This window comes from Xenopus tropicalis, chromosome 9, assembly GCF_000004195.4.
Source record: "Xenopus tropicalis strain Nigerian chromosome 9, UCB_Xtro_10.0, whole genome shotgun sequence".
NCBI lineage: Eukaryota > Metazoa > Chordata > Amphibia > Anura > Pipidae > Xenopus > Xenopus tropicalis.
In genome coordinates this window covers 88,495,907-88,514,482 of record NC_030685.2, presented here as the reverse complement: position 1 = coordinate 88,514,482, position 18,576 = coordinate 88,495,907, and the positions used below count along the sequence as shown (strand labels likewise).

At 49.2% G+C, this 18,576-nt stretch overlaps 1 protein-coding gene across 2 annotated transcripts in view; it reads right to left on the bottom strand.

The window, feature by feature from the left end:
- Window positions 1-18,576, bottom strand: part of adcy5 (adenylate cyclase 5) — a 70,880-nt gene extending 52,304 nt beyond the window's left edge. Inside the window, exons 1-3 of one of the 2 annotated variants that reach the window (XM_031893449.1) lie at window positions 18,480-18,576; window positions 14,379-14,748; window positions 12,982-14,160 (exon numbers count right to left, since the gene is read on the bottom strand). In XM_031893449.1, coding sequence (XP_031749309.1) covers window positions 12,982-13,917 — 936 coding nt within the window. In that variant the 5' untranslated portion in view covers window positions 13,918-14,160; window positions 14,379-14,748; window positions 18,480-18,576. The other variant, XM_031893450.1, reaches the window with a different exon arrangement.

The window sequence follows — 18,576 nt, the reverse complement described above, 5'->3', positions numbered from 1 at the left end:
GTGACCCTACACACTCCAATACGTATCCACACAATTCAGCAGGAACAGCCCCCTAAGTTTGCTCATAGCCTGTACAGAGAGATACCATAAAACTATGGCACATAGGGGTTCCCCTGTACTAAGCACAATTCAGCAGGAACAGCCCCTAAGTTTGCTCATAGCCTGTACAGAGAGATACCATAAAACTATGGCACATAGGGGTTCCCCTGTACTAAGCACAATTCAGCAGGAACAGCCCCCTAAGTTTGCTCATAGCCTGTATAGGGAGATACCATAAAACTGTGGCACATAGGGATTCCCCTGTACTAAGCACAATTCAGCAGGAACAGCCCCCTAAGTTTGCCCATAGCCTGTACAGAGAGATACCATAAAACTATGGCACATAGGGATTCCCCTGTACTAAGCACAATTCAGCAGGAACAGCCCCCTAAGTTTGCTCATAGCCTGTACAGAGAGATACCATAAAACTATGGCACATAGGGATTCCCCTGTACTAAGCACAATTCAGCAGGAACAGCCCCCTAAGTTTGCTCATAGCCTGTACAGAGAGATACCATAAAACTATGGCACATAGGGATTCCCCTGTACTAAGCACAATTCAGCAGGAACAGCCCCCTAAGTTTGCCCATAGCCTGTACAGAGAGATACCATAAAACTATGGCACATAGGGATTCCCCTGTACTAAGCACAATTCAGCAGGAACAGCCCCCTAAGTTTGCTCATAGCCTGTACAGAGAGATACCATAAAACTATGGCACATAGGGATTCCCCTGTACTAAGCACAATTCAGCAGGAACAGCCCCCTAAGTTTGCCCATAGCCTGTACAGAGAGATACCATAAAACTATGGCACATAGGGATTCCCCTGTACTAAGCACAATTCAGCAGGAACAGACCCCTAAGTTTGCTCATAGCCTGTACAGAGAGATACCATAAAACTATGGCACATAGGGATTCCCCTGTACTAAGCACAATTCAGCAGGAACAGCCCCCTAAGTTTGCCCATAGCCTGTACAGAGAGATACCATAAAACTATGGCACATAGGGATTCCCCTGTACTAAGCACAATTCAGCAGGAACAGACCCCTAAGTTTGCTCATAGCCTGTACAGAGAGATACCATAAAACTATGGCACATAGGGATTCCCCTGTACTAAGCACAATTCAGCAGGAACAGACCCCTAAGTTTGCTCATAGCTTACAGGATGGTTTTACACTCAAGTGGGCACAGAAAATGTGATGGCTTAGTGGGTACAACACAACGGGGGGCAAGGAATGGGCAGAAATGCTTCTGATTGGGGCAGAGTGAGCGCAGGGAGAGACAGAGGCCTGAGAGACAGAGATGATAGAGACCCCGACCTTTCAACTCAAACCCTTAGACGGCCCCCACTGCCCCCCATTCCCCTGCACCCATTTTGCCGCCACTCTCTCCCTTTCTAATTTAAGAACAAAAACCCCCTAAAGAGCTGGGACCTTTCACCCGACAGTTGGGATCGGCGCGGGTTTCCCATGCCATAAAGCTGGAGCGGAGCCATCGGATCTCTCCTCCGAGAGTGGCTAAAGATAGCAGCCAAAATATCCAACTCCCGGCCGCCCAACAAGGCCATAAAAAGGAAACCGTCTGATCCCGAGTCCCCCTGTCCCACAGTCACCGGCTGTAACCCCTTCACTGCCAGCAAGGACCACAATGTGGAACATGAATTCACTTTCTAGAAGGAAAGGTTTCCCTTTAACCATTTGGCCACCAGGACCTAGCACCTTGGCACCAAGCAAAACATGGCGGAACCTTGGAACATAAACTCTGCCATTCAGGCACCCAACAGCCAAGGCCATAGTTTGGAGTTTATTTATGGGGTGCCCCCTATTGTATAATATAAGGATATTATAAGCCACATAGGTGTTACATGACCATATATAGGCACAAGGCTTTAGGCAATGGGCCATGGAACTCTGAGGTGACTTCTAATATCCTTATATTTCACAACAGGGGGTACATTATTTATAATACGCAAGTTTCGATTTAAGAACCAATAGATGATCTCTGTTTTTAAGAGCTTACAATTTAAACAGACATGCAGCCTATGGCGGTGTGCAGAAATGTATAATGGTACTGGGAGGCCACAGTGGCAGAAAGCTGGGTGCTATGGGAGAACAAAGAAGCCCCAATATCTGCCGTCGCTCTGTATTTCCACTTCTACCCCCATAGAAGCACCAATGGATTAAAGGGGAAGTTCACCTAAACATGTTGGAATCAGGCAGGAGCAACTGTAAGCAACTGTACACATTTGTTCAGAAACTGAATTATTGAATATTATTTCTATTATTTTCATTCTCCATCCTGGCATTTTAAATAAACACCTGGTTGCTAAGGTAACCTCTTCATTCTATCCAGGTTCTCTCTCATTCACTGCCTGGTTACTAGAGTGCCAGCCTAGCAGTTTAGCCCATTTGGCACCACAGATTCCTGCTTTCTGGGCTGCTCTTTCATCCATGTCGCACTTTTGTCTACGCTGAAATCTTATCTATCGACGGGGCCCTCAATCTGTGGGGCCCCTAGGGGCCCCAGGGCCTGTATTTGGGCTTCTGACCCCACTCCTTCCATTGTGGCGTCGCTGCATGCACGGACGCATCAATCCTGCGCAAGGCCGCGTTCCCAAGAGCATCTGCTCCTCCGCAGCTGGTTCCGTGGAAGGTTCTCACTGATAAATGGATCCTATTTTTATGGGGATTAGAGGTGCCCTTGGATGGGGCCATTTGTAACAATCAGACAGGAGCGATAATCCCACAACACCTGCCTTGGATCCCAAATACGGACCCTGCGCCTCCATAATCTCCTGCAAGGACGGAAGGGAAACAATTGGGATATTATTTCCCACTTTAACCTATTACTTTTTTAACCTATTTAACCTGTACTTGATCCCAACTAAGATATAATTACCCCTTATTGGGGCAGAACAGCCCTATTGGGTTTATTTAATGGTTAAATGATTCCCTTTTCTCTGTAATAATAAAACAGTACCTGTACTTGATCCCAACTAAGATATAATTACCCCTTATTGGGGGCAGAACAGCCCTATTGGGTTTATTTAATGGTTAAATGATTCCCTTTCTCTGTAATAATAAAACAGTACCTGTACTTGATCCCAACTAAGATATAATTACCCCTTATTGGGGGCAGAACAGCCCTATTGGGTTTATTTAATGGTTAAATGATTCCCTTTTCTCTGTAATAATAAAACAGTACCTGTACTTGATCCCAACTAAGATATAATTACCCCTTATTGGGGGCAGAACAGCCCTATTGGGTTTATTTAATGGTTAAATGATTCCCTTTTCTCTGTAATAATAAAACAGTACCTGTACTTGATCCCAACTAAGATATAATTACCCCTTATTGGGGGCAGAACAGCCCTATTGAGTTTATTTAATGGTTAAATGATTCCTTTTCTCTGTAATAATAAAACAGTACCTGTACTTGATCCCAACTAAGATATAATTACCCCTTATTGGGGCAGAACAGCCCTATTGGGTTTATTTAATGGTTAAATGATTCCCTTTTCTCTGTAATAATAAAACAGTACCTGTACTTGATCCCAACTAAGATATAATTACCCCTTATTGGGGGCAGAACAGCCCTATTGGGTTTAATTAATGTTTTATTGATTTTTTTAGTAGACTTAAGTTATGGAGATCCAAATTATGGAAAGACCCCTAATCCGGAATACCCTTGGTCCCTAGCATTCTGGATAACGGTCCTATACCTGTATATATATATAAACAATATAAAAGCCAGTAAAGTCCAAGTCATTACTGATGGAGTGCAGGTACTTGCACGAGTACATTTAACACTTGGCTTTCCGTGACGCTCTGAGTATTACAAGGAAAAGCCTTGTCGCATATGTTTTTTGGTGTAGCCATGATACTTTCCCTTTAACTGCTGTGGGGTACGTCATGGGTACATGATCCATGACCCATTGTGATCTCAGTGAATGACGGTACCTGTAGGGGCCAAGCCGTGCAGCTATGGGACATCCCTATTGTCACCCCTGTAACATAATGATGGCTGTCTCTGCGGGATACAATGTCCCAGTCTGGGGAGAACACTGCTTCCTATTGATCCAAACTGTCACGTGGGTTCTACAGAGTCCGTCCTAAATAACTTACTCCAGCTGCAACTGCGGCCTGAGCAGCGGCACGGGATAGTAACATACACACACAGCTTATATTTAGCTACAACTTGTCGGGAACTTGGGAAATTATAATATACCCCCTACTGTAAATGATAAGGATATTGGCAGTCACTGAGGGGTTCTGTGCCCCCCATATAAAGGCACAAGGCTGCAGGCTGAGTTATACAGGGAACTCTGAGTATCACTCATGTATTATAAGGGATAATGTACCCCCTACTGCAAATGATAAGGATATTAGCAGTCACTGAGGGGTTCTGTGCCCCCCATATAAAGGCACAAGGCTGCAGGCTGAGTTATACAGGGAACTCTGAGTATCACTCATGTATTATAAGGGATAATGTACCCCCTACTGTAAATGATAAGGATATTAGCAGTCACTGAGGGGTTCTGTGCCCCCCATATAAAGGCACAAGGCTGCAGGCTGAGTTATACAGGGAACTCTGAGTATCACTCATGTATTATAAGGGATAATGTACCCCCTACTGTAAATGATAAGGATATTAGCAGTCACTGAGGGGTTCTGTGCCCATATAAAGGCACAAGGCACAAGGCTGAGTTATACAGGGAACTCTGAGTATCACTCATGTATTATAAGGGATAATGTACCCCCTACTGTGAATGATAAGGATATTAGCAGTCACTGAGGGGTTCTGTGCCCATATAAAGGCACAAGGCACAAGGCTGAGTTATACAGGGAACTCTGAGTATCACTCATGTATTATAAGGGATAATGTACCCCCTACTGTAAATGATAAGGATATTAGCAGTCACTGAGGGGTTCTGTGCCCATATAAAGGCACAAGGCTGCAGGCTGAGTTATACAGGGAACTCTGAGTATCACTCATGTATTATAAGGGATAATGTACCCCCTACTGTAAATGATAAGGATATTAGCAGTCACTGAGGGGTTCTGTGCCCCCCATATAAAGGCACAAGGCTGCAGGCTGAGTTATACAGGGAACTCTGAGTATCACACATGTATTATAAGGGATAATGTACCCCCTACTGTAAATGATAAGGATATTAGCAGTCACTGAGGGGTTCTGTGCCCATATAAAGGCACAAGGCTGCAGGCTGAGTTATACAGGGAACTCTGAGTATCACTCATGTATTATAAGGGATAATGTACCCCCTACTGTAAATGATAAGGATATTAGCAGTCCCTGAGGGGTTCTGTGCCCCCCATATAAAGGCACAAGGCTGCAGGCTGAGTTATACAGGGAATTCTAAGGTGAACTCTTATATCCTCATATTTTAATTATAAGAGATTTATTATATTCCCTGGGTTTTTTAACCTTGGCGATACAAAGCATTTCAGTCATGTGACTAGATTGAATATAAGAATACTAATGGGGCCAGACCAACCTGTAGCCAATCACAGCTTTAGAATACTAACAAGACCAGACCAACCTGTAGCCAATCACAGCTTTAGAATACTAACAAGACCAGACCAACCTGTAGCCAGTCACAGCTTTAGAATACTAACAGACCCAGACCAACCTGTAGCCAATCACAGCTTTAGAATACTAACAAGACCAGACCAACCTGTAGCCAGTCACAGCTTTAGAATACTAACAGACCCAGACCAACCTGTAGCCAATCACAGCTTTAGAATACTAACAAGACCAGACCAACCTGTAGCCAATCACAGCTTTAGAATACTAACAAGACCAGACCAACCTGTAGCCAGTCACAGCTTTAGAATACTAACAGACCCAGACCAACCTGTAGCCAATCACAGCTTTAGAATACTAACAAGGCCAGACCAACCTGTAGCCAATCACAGCTTTAGAATACTAACAGGCCCAGACCAACCTGTAGCCAATCACAGCTTTAGAATACTAACAGACCCAGACCAACCTGTAGCCAATCACAGCTTTAGAATACTAACAGGCCCAGACCAACCTGTAGCCAATCACAGCTTTAGAACACTAACAGACCCAGACCAACCTGTAGCCAATCACAGCTTTAGAATACTAACAGGCCCAGACCAACCTGTAGCCAATCACAGCTTTAGAATACTAACAGACCCAGACCAATCTGTAGCCAATCACAGCTTTAGAAAACTAACAGACCCAGACCAACCTGTAGCCAATCACAGCTTTAGAATACTAACAGGCCCAGACCAACCTGTAGCCAATCACAGCTTTAGAACACTAACAGGCCCAGACCAACTTTTACCCCAAACCCCCAATACAAATGCCCCTTCCCCCTTAAATATTATTTTGGCTCTTTTTGTGTCTTACAAACCCCCAAATTAAATGGTTGCATTGCGGCAGGATCCCATTTTATGCCCCAAGGGAAACACCAAGGATTTTGCTCAGCAGCCCCTTGTAGGGCGTTTCCCTATCCCTAATCCCATCCCGCTGTGACTGTTCCCTTACATGGATATCGCACTGAAACGTGGATTCTCCACCATATAAATAAACAAATTAGGAGAGGACGCACTTCCCCAGCCCCCAGGAACACCTCTCTCACCCAGCCGGGCGCCCCCCCAGGGACGTATTCTCCTTATCAGCCGCACCTCACTGATACAGCTTCATAATATATACTAACGATAATTCTGATTCTATTAATATTTACTTTTTATAGTGTTTAACAGTTATTATTTGGGATATTATTTGTGACAGAATGCTCTGTTATACAGATAGCTAGAATCTCAGCCATAAAGCAGGGCAGGACTGCTGCTTACAATGGGGGGGGGGGGGGGGGGGGATCAGATAGGATCTGTGCCACTGTGACAGAATGCTCTGTTATACAGATAGCTAGAATCTCAGCCATAAAGCAGGGCAGGACTGCTGCTTACAATGGGGGGGGGGGGGGGGGGGGGGGGATCAGATAGGATCTGTGCCACTGTGACAGAATGCTCTGTTATACAGATAGCTAGAATCTCAGCCATAAAGCAGGGCAGGACTGCTGCTTACAATGGGGGGGGATCAGATAGGATCTGTGCCACTGTGACAGAATGCTCTGTTATACAGATAGCTAGAATCTCAGCCATAAAGCAGGGCAGGACTGCTGCTTACAATGGGGGGGGATCAGATAGGATCTGTGCCACTGTGACAGAATGCTCTGTTATACAGATAGCTAGAATCTCAGCCATAAAGCAGGGCAGGACTGCTGCTTACAATGGGGGGATCAGATAGGATCTGTGCCACTGTGACAGAATGCTCTGTTATACAGATAGCTAGAATCTCAGCCATAAAGCAGGGCAGGACTGCTGCTTACAATGGGGGGGGGGGGGGGGGGGGGGATCAGATAGGATCTGTGCCACTGTGACAGAATGCTCTGTTATACAGATAGCTAGAATCTCAGCCATAAAGCAGGGCAGGACTGCTGCTTACAATGGGGGGGGATCAGATAGGATCTGTGCCACTGTGACAGAATGCTCTGTTATACAGATAGCTAGAATCTCAGCCATAAAGCAGGGCAGGACTGCTGCTTACAATGGGGGGGGATCAGATAGGATCTGTGCCACTGTGACAGAATGCTCTGTTATACAGATAGCTAGAATCTCAGCCATAAAGCAGGGCAGGACTGCTGCTTACAATGCGGTGAAATAGTAACAGTCGGTATCAGTGTTGATGTACAAATGCCAGACCCAATCAACAACTGAGGGGGCTGCTTAAGGATAAGAGGCTGGAGAGTCACAGCCCCCCCTCTCCATTACACAGGCCCCGCCCCCCATATATACAGACTGTAACACAAGAGGCATAAAAATAACTTCACTGCTTTTAACTTTTTATTTGTCAGAGATATTTACAGCGCGGGCGTTTATTCCTTCTAAAAATATTTTATGGCGCCTATAAACCTCAGCAACGTGATTGTGTCAGGCGAGTGTGCAAATACGGGGGGGGGGGGGGGGACATTCCGTGTTTTTATATATTTGCTGCAGTTAGACTGCGCTTTGCAGCACTGCTGGGAGATACCATTGGGGGGTGTCTGGGCTAATGAGGGTTAAACCAACATAGATGCTATTCAGCTTCTGACTGGCTAGTCCCAAACAGGGAAGGGATTCCAGTGGAGCCGGGTATGTAGTTGGGCTACTGAGTCAGAACCAGGAAGGAAACAAGAGGGGGGGGCATGTACTTGTTCTTGGGGACCCCCGGGTATGGCACCAAAGGGGCTCTAAGGACCCCGAGGGGAGGCAAGCGTTCCTCGCCCCTTTATACCGACCCCCCATGCCTGTCGGGCAGAGGTCGGAAGCGCAGGGAAGGGATTTCCAGCCGTATCTGCAGCTCCCATTGATTTTGTGATACTTCCCAGATAACAGTATTTGACAGAATTGATTTTGTCACCTGCTGTAACACATTCTGGAGACACAATTGATTTCTGTGACACTTAACAAATAAGCACATGGAGAGGCCGGACGCCTTACAGTTATTTTAAATTCCCCCTTAAATCTGACCCTGAGGCAGTTTGGGGACATTCAGCCCCACTAGCCCTCCCGCTGTGCCACTGACTGTGCCAATGTGTGCCCGTTATTTCTACCCATCAGCCTCTTCTGCACAGACAGGTCACAGGGGCCAGGACCCCATTCAGAGTGGGAGTTGCTGCTGGAGGCCCAGCCAGTCTCCACAGTACTGAATGGGTTAAAAAGAAATCACAACCGTGCTGATATGGCACGCAGGGCGACAGAAAGGCGTATTGCCATAGAAACAGCTACAGATTAAATCGAGGCTCTGGGGAGGATGTGGCTGTGTGTGATCGGATCAGAACCAGCACCCTCGCATGGGAGACTGTCCCCTACTCACTCACACTCACACGTACATACTCACACTCACACACACTTTGACACTGACACAGACACACACCTGCTTATTATAGCAATACATTTAACCAAAGATAAAACACATTATAGGGAAGGTTAACAAGGACCAATAGGAGGAGTTATAGGGAGGGGTAATGTGGAGCAGTAGGAGGAGCTAAAGGGAGGGGTAATGCAAAGCAGTAGGAGGAGTTATAGGGAGGGGTAATGTGGAACAGTAGGAGGAGTTATAGGGAGGAGTAATGTGGAGCAGTAGGAGGAGTTATAGGGAGGAGTAATGCGGAGCAGTAGGAGGAGTTATAGGGAGAAGTAATGTGGAACAGTAGGAGGAGTTATAGGGAGGAGTAATGTGAAACAGTAGGAGGAGTTATAGGGAGGAGTAATGTGAAACAGTAGGAGGAGTTATAGGGAGGGGTAATGTGAAACAGTAGGAGGAGTTATAGGGAGGGGTAATGTGAAACAGTACGAGGAGTTATAGGGAGGGGTAATGTGAAACAGTAGGAGGAGTTATAGGGAGGGGTAATGTGGAGCACTAGGAGGAGTTATAGGGAGGGGTAATGTGGAGCAGTAGGAGGAGTTATAGGGAGGGGTAATGTGGAGCAGTAGGAGGAGTTATAGGGAGGGGTAATGTGGAGCAGTAGGAGGAGTTATAGGGAGGGGTAATGTGGAGCAGTAGGAGGAGTTATAGGGAGGGGTATATGGGGTAACAGTAGAAGTTATTAGGATAATTATAGAAGTATTAATGCTACTCTATATATAAATGGCGGCACCAAAGTGCCCAATGTCCCCTGTAAGCCACTCGCTCACACACACACACACACTAAGGTCACTAGGGCCTATTGTCTAATTGCGCCCAGAAGCACTGAATCCCCCGGGTGCAGCCCATATCCGCCAACAAACGCCGTGTCTCGTATGTCTCTGCCCCCGGGGGGGTCAGTGCTTCTGGGCGCAATCAGACAATGCACCCGAGTAACCTCGCCCTATGGGTACCCAACAGATTGCGCTGTCGCCAACGCATCACTTTGTGCTTATTCCGAGCCCATTGCGCAGTTTTAGCAAAATGATTTCCACACAAAGATAAAAACAAATTGTAGGGAACGTTGGCCCAGAACCTCCCTAATCTCTGCCCAGTGAGTCCCACGCCCTTATCTTATCTGCCCCTGGGTTCCGTGTCAGTGCGGGAAGGATTTACTGTGCCGGGTGTAGGGATAGGTGCCACAATGTCACCCTGTGTGAGAATAAATACCCACATTTATTGGCTCCTGCATTCTGCACATTCATACAGGTGCTCCTAAACTGCAACTCCCAGCATTCCCTCTACAGTCTGCAGAAAACATCATAACAGCATATGGTTCTATCAACTGTTATATAATAATAAAGATGTGTGCGTATAGTAAGGTAAGGGGTGCTAACTGTAGCATAGTGGGTATAGTAATGAGTGATAGTGCCAGGAGAAGGGGTTCCTTACTGTAAGGGCAGTCAGGTTATGGGGTTCCCTACCAAGAGAGGGGGAATGAGTGATAAATTGGGGGTGGGGAGGAAAGGGGATCTCACCATCAGCATAGGAAGGGGTTCCTTACTGTAAGGGCAGTCAGGTTATGGGATTCCCTACCAAGAAAGGGGGAATGAGTGATACATTGGGGGTGGGGAGGAAAGGGGATCTCACCATCAGCATAGGAAGGGGTTCCTTACTGTAAGGGCAGTCAGGTTATGGGGTTCCCTACCAAGAGAGGGGCAATGAGTGATACATTGGGGGTGGGGAGGAAAGGGGATCTCACCATCAGCATAGGAAGGGGTTCCTTACTGTAAGGGCAGTCAGGTTATGGGGTTCCCTACCAAGAGAGGGGGAATGAGTGATACATTGGGGGTGGGGAGGAAAGGGGATCTCACCATCAGCATAGGAAGGGGTTCCTTACTGTAAGGGCAGTCAGGTTATGGGGTTCCCTACAAAGAGAGGGGGAATGAGTGATACATTGGGGGTGGGGAGGAAAGGAGATCTTACCATCAGCATAGGAAGGAGTTCCTTACTGTAAGGGCAGTCAGGTTATGGGGTTCCCTACCAAGAGAGGGGGAATGAGTGATACATTGGGGGTGGGGAGGAAAGGGGATCTCACCATCAGCATAGGAAGGGGTTCCTTACTGTAAGGGCAGTCAGGTTATGGGGTTCCCTACCAAGAGAGGGGGAATGAGTGATTCATTGGGGGTGGGGAGGAAAGGGGATCTCACCATCAGCATAGGAAGGGGTTCCTTACTGTAAGGGCAGTCAGGTTATGGGGTTCCCTACCCAGAGAGGGGGAATGAGTGATTCATTGGGGGTGGGGAGGAAAGGGGATCTCACCATCAGCACAGGAAGGGGTTCCTTACTGTAAGGGCAGTCAGGTTATGGGATTCCCTACCAAGAGAGGGGGAATGAGTGATTCATTGGGGGTGGGGAGGAAAGGGGATCTCACCATCAGCACAGGAAGGGGTTCCTTACTGTAAGGGCAGTCAGGTTAAAGAATTTCACTATAATTCCAACTATACTTGAAAATATTCTTAAAAACAAAGAACAGTCGGAGTTTATTAAAGAAAAAATCCTCGGAAAGTTGCCAGAAAAATCTTGCCAAGTAAAAGCTGTCGAGGTTCAGTAGAATTATCTCTAACACCTTAATTTATTTATTTATTTTTTCTCAGTTATTAAAACATTCGAGTTTGTTAACCTCATCGAAATTGACACAATGTGACTGTCGCCACTGTGCGAGAATGTTCTGCATTCGAGAAGAAATAGCAGCCACGGAGGGACACTGCCTAGAGTTCCACAGCTTGTTATCCACAAATCCCCCCAAATCCGTCTCGATTAACGATTAACCCCAACTCACTCCCATTTAGTGTGTAACTCACATTTAAATTATTTCTACCAAAGGGCAGAACTTCCACTGCCCCCCCCATGTCAGTAACTTTCTGTGAGGCACTATATCAAATGCTTTAGCAAAGTCTGAGTGGATCACATCCACTGCCATCCCAGAGTCTAGGTTCCTGCTCACCTCCTCATAAAAGCCAAATAAATTAGTCTGGCAAGATCTGTTATACATAAAACCATGTGGCACAAAGTCATAGTATTGCGATTTGCAATGAATTCAAGTACCCTATCCCTTGTTACCCCTTCCATAAGCTTCCCTACCCCTGATGTCAGACTAACAGGCCTGTAGTTTTCAGGCTGAGAATGGGATCCCATTTTGAATTGCGGCACCACATTAGCAATTTGTGATTAGCAGTGCTGGGGCCCCCAATCCTGACCAGGGCAGAATCTGCAAGGCATTTGTATGTTCCCCCAGACTGTGTGGGTCTCCTCTGGGTTCCCCCCGTTTCCTCCCACACCCCAAATACACATCGGCAGGTTTGACAGACTCCTAATATCATTGGCCCTAGTGTGTGACTGTCATACACCTTTATTATTATCCTTTATTTATACAGCGCTGACTTATTGCACTACAGGTCATTCTAATCAGTCCTTGTCCCAGTGAGCTTTCAATCTAAGGTCACGATCATGTTCCTAAATATACAGTACAATACAAACATCCCAGCTCCCTCCCATATGTATAAATACAAATATACAGAGAAGGAATGTTCTGGGCACACAATAAGCTGTACCCCCATACTGTACTGTCTAAGGGAAACACTATGGCACCCCCTACCCATATGTATAAATACAAATATACAGAGAAGGAATGTTCTGGGCACACAATAAGCTGTACCCCCATACTGTACTGTCTAAGGGAAACACTATGGCACCTCCTACCCATATGTATAAATACAAATATACAGAGAGGGAATGTTCTGGGCACACAATAAGCTGTACCCCCATACTGTACTGTCTAAGGGAAACACTATGGCACCTCCTACCCATATGTATAAATACAAATATACAGAGAAGGAATGTTCTGGGCACACAATAAGCTGTACCCCCATACTGTACTGTCTAAGGGAAACACTATGGCACCCCCTACCCATATGTATAAATACAAATATACAGAGAATTCACCCACCTGCTTGAATAAGAACTCGTCGGCGCCATTGGACTTGATGGAGATGGCAAGGTGGATGACTGATAGGATAATCCCGCTGATCACGGCAGCCCTCATACGGACGGGTAACAAGGTGTAGATGGTGTAGATAAAGAAAACGGTCCACCAGATTCCATCGGAGGCGCTGCGGGGTCTGAGCAGCAGAACCCCAACAATCTGTACCATGAAGAGAACCAGGATGACAATGTAGCAGCTGATCCACATGTAGTCCTGGTGGAAGCTGCTGCGGTTGCAGATGGCTATGAGCACGATGATGATGAGGATGGCCACGGACAGGACCACCACGTAGGCCACATGGTAGTTCTCCAGAACACAGTGGAACGTCAACATGACCAGGCAGAGCAGAATGAGCACGGACATGAGCATGGTGAGGCTGCTCTGGTTCAGCCGGAAGAAGTAGCGTTGGTAGAGCCGCTCCAGCTTGTCCGACTGGAATTTCTTGGACCTGAAGATCTGCAGGACGCCGCTGCAGCACGACCCCACCGAGAAGTGCAATTCCGACCCGTTGTCCACCCATTCCTCCTTCAACTTGCCCTTCTTTTCGTCCAAGCCAAGTTCCACGGATTTGGGCCGTACCTCTGTGTCCTGAGGCTTCTGGCCGGGCGGGTTGGGTTTGTTGTTGTTCCGGACTTCTTCCCCTTGGTCTTGCCAAGCAGACTTGGACTTGAAGCCCACCTTGCCGTCTCCAGAAGAGTGGTTCCCCTGCTGTGGCTCGTAGTCCTCGTCGCTCCGCCACAAACCCATCATCCGAGAGGTCTTCTTTCTGGAGGATCGGCTGGAATAGGGGAAGCCATTAGCCCTGGACTCCGACTCTCCCCAGGCTGATCGGTGTTCCGCCCCCGCTCGGAGCACGGGGACCCCAAATCCCGGTGGGCTCACACTGTTAGACCTAGACATGTCCAAATCCCGCGGCACCCTGCGCTCCAGTCACATAGTGTCGGAACAGTCAATGCCGGCCAAAGGTTCCGTCCATTCCCATCACATCCTACTCAACCTCCAATTTGTAATCCAACCGGATTGGGTCAGTCCCCTTTTTGGGTTTTCATTTTTTACATACCGTGATTTTAGGGTCCGGCGTTCGTCTAAACACAATCCCCCCCTAACGCAGTGCCGGATATCGGGGCAAGTTGCCCGGCATTCCTGGAACAAATGGAAACGTATCAATACTGAACGGAACTCGGACCAGCACCACCCTCCCCCCCCCCCCCCAAAAAAAAGATCCGGCAGATGTTGGCTTAATCCCGGTGGGAATTATATCCACATTTCAATCCATTATCAGTCCCACGGGGCGGCAAATCCCTTAATTAGAAAAATGAAATAGAATTTGGCAAATCCGGCGAAAAGGGGGGAAGAATTACCGTAGTTTTAGCCCAGACGAGGGGCAAAGGGGATCCGGAGCCCACCTGTAGGGCAGAGTAATAAGCCAGGGATTCATGCCAACTCCAAATAAACAGCAGATGCCCCTGTGGGAGGAAGAAGAGGAGACGGCGGCATTAACCCCGTATTTGCAGCACAGTCTGGGAGTCACTGATAACGAGGAGGACGAGGAGCTGGGAGCCCCCTATGTCAGCAGTGTAAACAGAGAGTGATGCTGAAGGGGCCGAGCCTCGGAGGAGATGCTGAGAGCCACGGGGTCAGCGGGAGACATGATCCGTCCCTGGTTTCCCAGCATTGCTGCGCCCCGGCTGCCGAGTCCCTCGTAGGAACGAGTCAGATGTCAGATCCAGCCTGGGGGGGGGGGGGGAGAAAGGAGGGGAAAGAGAATCACTAACAACACTCACTGGTTGGGGGGGGGGGAGATGCTCCCACGGTTTCTCCCACAAACCCTCCTGTCTACGCAGCACCCCTACACGGAGCACCCCTACACGCAGGACCCCTCTACATGCAGCACCCCTACACGCAGCACCCCTACACGCAGCACCCCTACACGCAGCAACCCAACACGCAGCAACCCTACACGCAGGACCCCTACACGCAGGACCCCTACACGCAGCACCCCTACACGCAGCACCCCTACACGCAGCACCCCTACACGCAGCACCCCTACACGCAGCACCCCTACACGCAGCACCCCTACACGCAGCACCCCTACACGCAGGACCCCTACACGCAGCACCCCTACACGCAGGACCCCTACACGCAGCACCCCTACACGCAGGACCCCTACACGCAGCACCCCTACACGCAGGACCCCTACACGCAGCACCCCTACACGCAGGACCCCTACACGCAGCACCCTTACACGCAGCACCCCTACACGCAGGACCCCTACACGCAAGACCCCTACACATAAGACCCGTACACACAGCACCCCTACACGCAGGACCCCTACACGCAAGACCCCTACACGCAAGACCCCTACACACAAGACCCCTACACACAAGACCCGTACACGCAGCACTCCTACACACAAGACCCCTACACGCAAGACCCCTACACGCAAGGCCACTACACGCAAGGCCCCTACACGCAGGACCCCTACACGCAAGACCCCTACACGCAAGACCCCTACACGCAGCACTCCTACACACAAGACCCCTACACGCAGGACCCCTACACGCAAGACCCCTACACGCAGGACCCCTACACGCAGGACCCCTACACGCAGGACACTTGCACCCCCTGTGAAATTAAACAAGGTTACATTTTCCATATTTCCTCCCCAGAAATGATGGGGCCCAGTATAGTTGTAACAATCCCTTGGTTGCCCTGGCCCCTCCTGCACCCCCTCACCCACACAGCAAGAATTGGGGTACAGTGCTAAGAGCAATCCTGGGGGCACCTTGTGCCTAGACTTGCCACCTACAAATGCCCCTACATGTACCATTTAATTACCAACCACCACATAACCCAGAATGTACCCTACCTCCCCCCTGGCCTGCAACTACCCCTGTAGCTCCCTATCAGCACCCTTAGCCTGGAACTGTCCCTCTATGCACCCAAAATGTACCCCCAGTCTTTACCTCCCCCGCAGCGTGCCAGTAGCCCTGTATGTACTCTTACCGACCCCATATATGTACTGTAATACTGCCCCGGGGCACCCCCTAGACCTAACCCAGAATACAGGGTGTATCTGCCCCCCAGCCTGCCCCTAACCCTGTATGTACCCTTTCCCGTTACCCACCCCATATATATACTGTAATACTGCCCCAGGGCACCCCCTACATACAGGGTGTATCTGCCCCCAGCCTAACCCTGTATGTACCCTTTCCCCTTACCTACCCCAAATATGTAATGTAATACTGCCCCAGGGCACCCACTACATACAGGGTGTATCTGCCCCCCAGCCTGCCCCTAGCCCTGTATGTACCCTTTCCCCTTACCTACTCCATATATGTAATGTAATACTGCCCCAGGGCACCCACTACATACAGGGTGTATCTGCCCCCCAGCCTGCCCCTAGCCCTGTATGTACCCTTTCCCCTTACCTACCCCATATATGTAATGTAATACTGCCCCAGGGCACCCCCTACATACAGGGTGTATCTGCCCCCCAGCCTAACCCTGTATGTACCCTTTCCCCTTACCTACCCCATATATGTAATGTAATACTGCCCCAGGGCACCCCCTACATACAGGGTGTATCTGCCCCCCAGCCTGCCCCTAGCCCTGTATGTACTCTTTCCCCTTACCTACCCCATATATGTAATGTAATACTGCCCCAGGGCACCCCCTACATACAGGGTGTATCTGCCCCCCAGCCTGCCCCTAACCCTGTATGTACCCTTTCCCCTTACCTACCCCATATATGTAATGTAATACTGCCCCAGGGCACCCCCTACATACAGGGTGTATCTGCCCCCCAGCCTGCCCCTAGCCCTGTATGTACCCTTTCCCCTTACCTACCCCATATATGTAATGTAATACTGCCCCAGGGCACCCCCTACATACAGGGTGTATCTGCCCCCCAGCCTGCCCCTAGCCCTGTATGTACCCTTTCCCCTTACCTACCCCATATATGTAATGTAATACTGCCCCAGGGCACCCCCTACATACAGGGTGTATCTGCCCCCCAGCCTGCCCCTAGCCCTGTATGTACCCTTTCCCCTTACCTACCCCATATATGTAATGTAATACTGCCCCAGGGCACCCCCTACATACAGGGTGTATCTGCCCCCCAGCCTAACCCTGTATGTACCCTTTCCCCTTACCTACCCCATATATGTAATGTAATACTGCCCCAGGGCACCCCCTACATACAGGGTGTATCTGCCCCCCAGCCTGCCCCTAGCCCTGTATGTACTCTTTCCCCTTACCTACCCCATATATGTAATGTAATACTGCCCCAGGGCACCCCCTACATACAGGGTGTATCTGCCCCCAGCCTGCCCCTAACCCTGTATGTACCCTTTCCCCTTACCTACCCCATATATGTAATGTAATACTGCCCCAGGGCACCCCCTACATACAGGGTGTATCTGCCCCCCAGCCTGCCCCTAGCCCTGTATGTACCCTTTCCCCTTACCTACCCCATATATGTAATGTAATACTGCCCCAGGGCACCCCCTACATACAGGGTGTATCTGCCCCCCAGCCTGCCCCTAGCCCTGTATGTACCCTTTCCCCTTACCTACCCCATATATGTAATGTAATACTGCCCCAGGGCACCCCCTACATACAGGGTGTATCTGCCCCCCAGCCTGCCCCTAGCCCTGTATGTACCCTTTCCCCTTACCTACCCCATATATGTAATGTAATACTGCCCCAGGGCACCCCCTACATACAGGGTGTATCTGCCCCCCAGCCTAACCCTGTATGTACCCTTTCCCCTTACCTACCCCATATATGTAATGTAATACTGCCCCAGGGCACCCCCTACATACAGGGTGTATCTGCCCCCCAGCCTGCCCCTAGCCCTGTATGTACCCTTTCCCCTTACCTACCCCATATATGTAATGTAATACTGCCCCAGGGCACCCCCTACATACAGGGTGTATCTGCCCCCCAGCCTGCCCCTAGCCCTGTATGTACCCTTTCCCCTTACCTACCCCATATATGTAATGTAATACTGCCCCAGGGCACCCCCTACATACAGGGTGTATCTGCCCCCCAGCATGCAACTCCCCATAGAAGCTTCCTGTACCCCCCCCCGGCCAGTTACTGTATATACCCCTGCTCTGCGGCTTATAACTGCCCCATCCTCTATCTACCCAGCCGGTAACTACCCCTGCAAGTCTGCAACTGTAATTGCGCCATTTATTTGCCCCATGTTTAGAATAACATCGATCTGTACGTACCCCCCCAGCCAATAACTACCCCTGTATCTACCCGAAGCGTAGAACTGCCCCTGCATTCCCCCAGCAGCTCTCCCCTGTGCCCCCTATAACCCCCCCTGCCCCGGCCTTCACATATTCCACCCCCTGATACCCAAACAGCATAACTAATACACCCGGTGGGGCTGTATCGCCCCTTCCCGCCCCGATACCCACCCAGGAATTGCCCCTCGCCCCCATCTCTACCTTCCCCACCGCTCTTTGTATCTCATTCAGCCGGACTGTGGGACTGGAACCGCCTCCCTGCCCGCCCATTGGCCCAACACGCCTGTCACGGATTTCC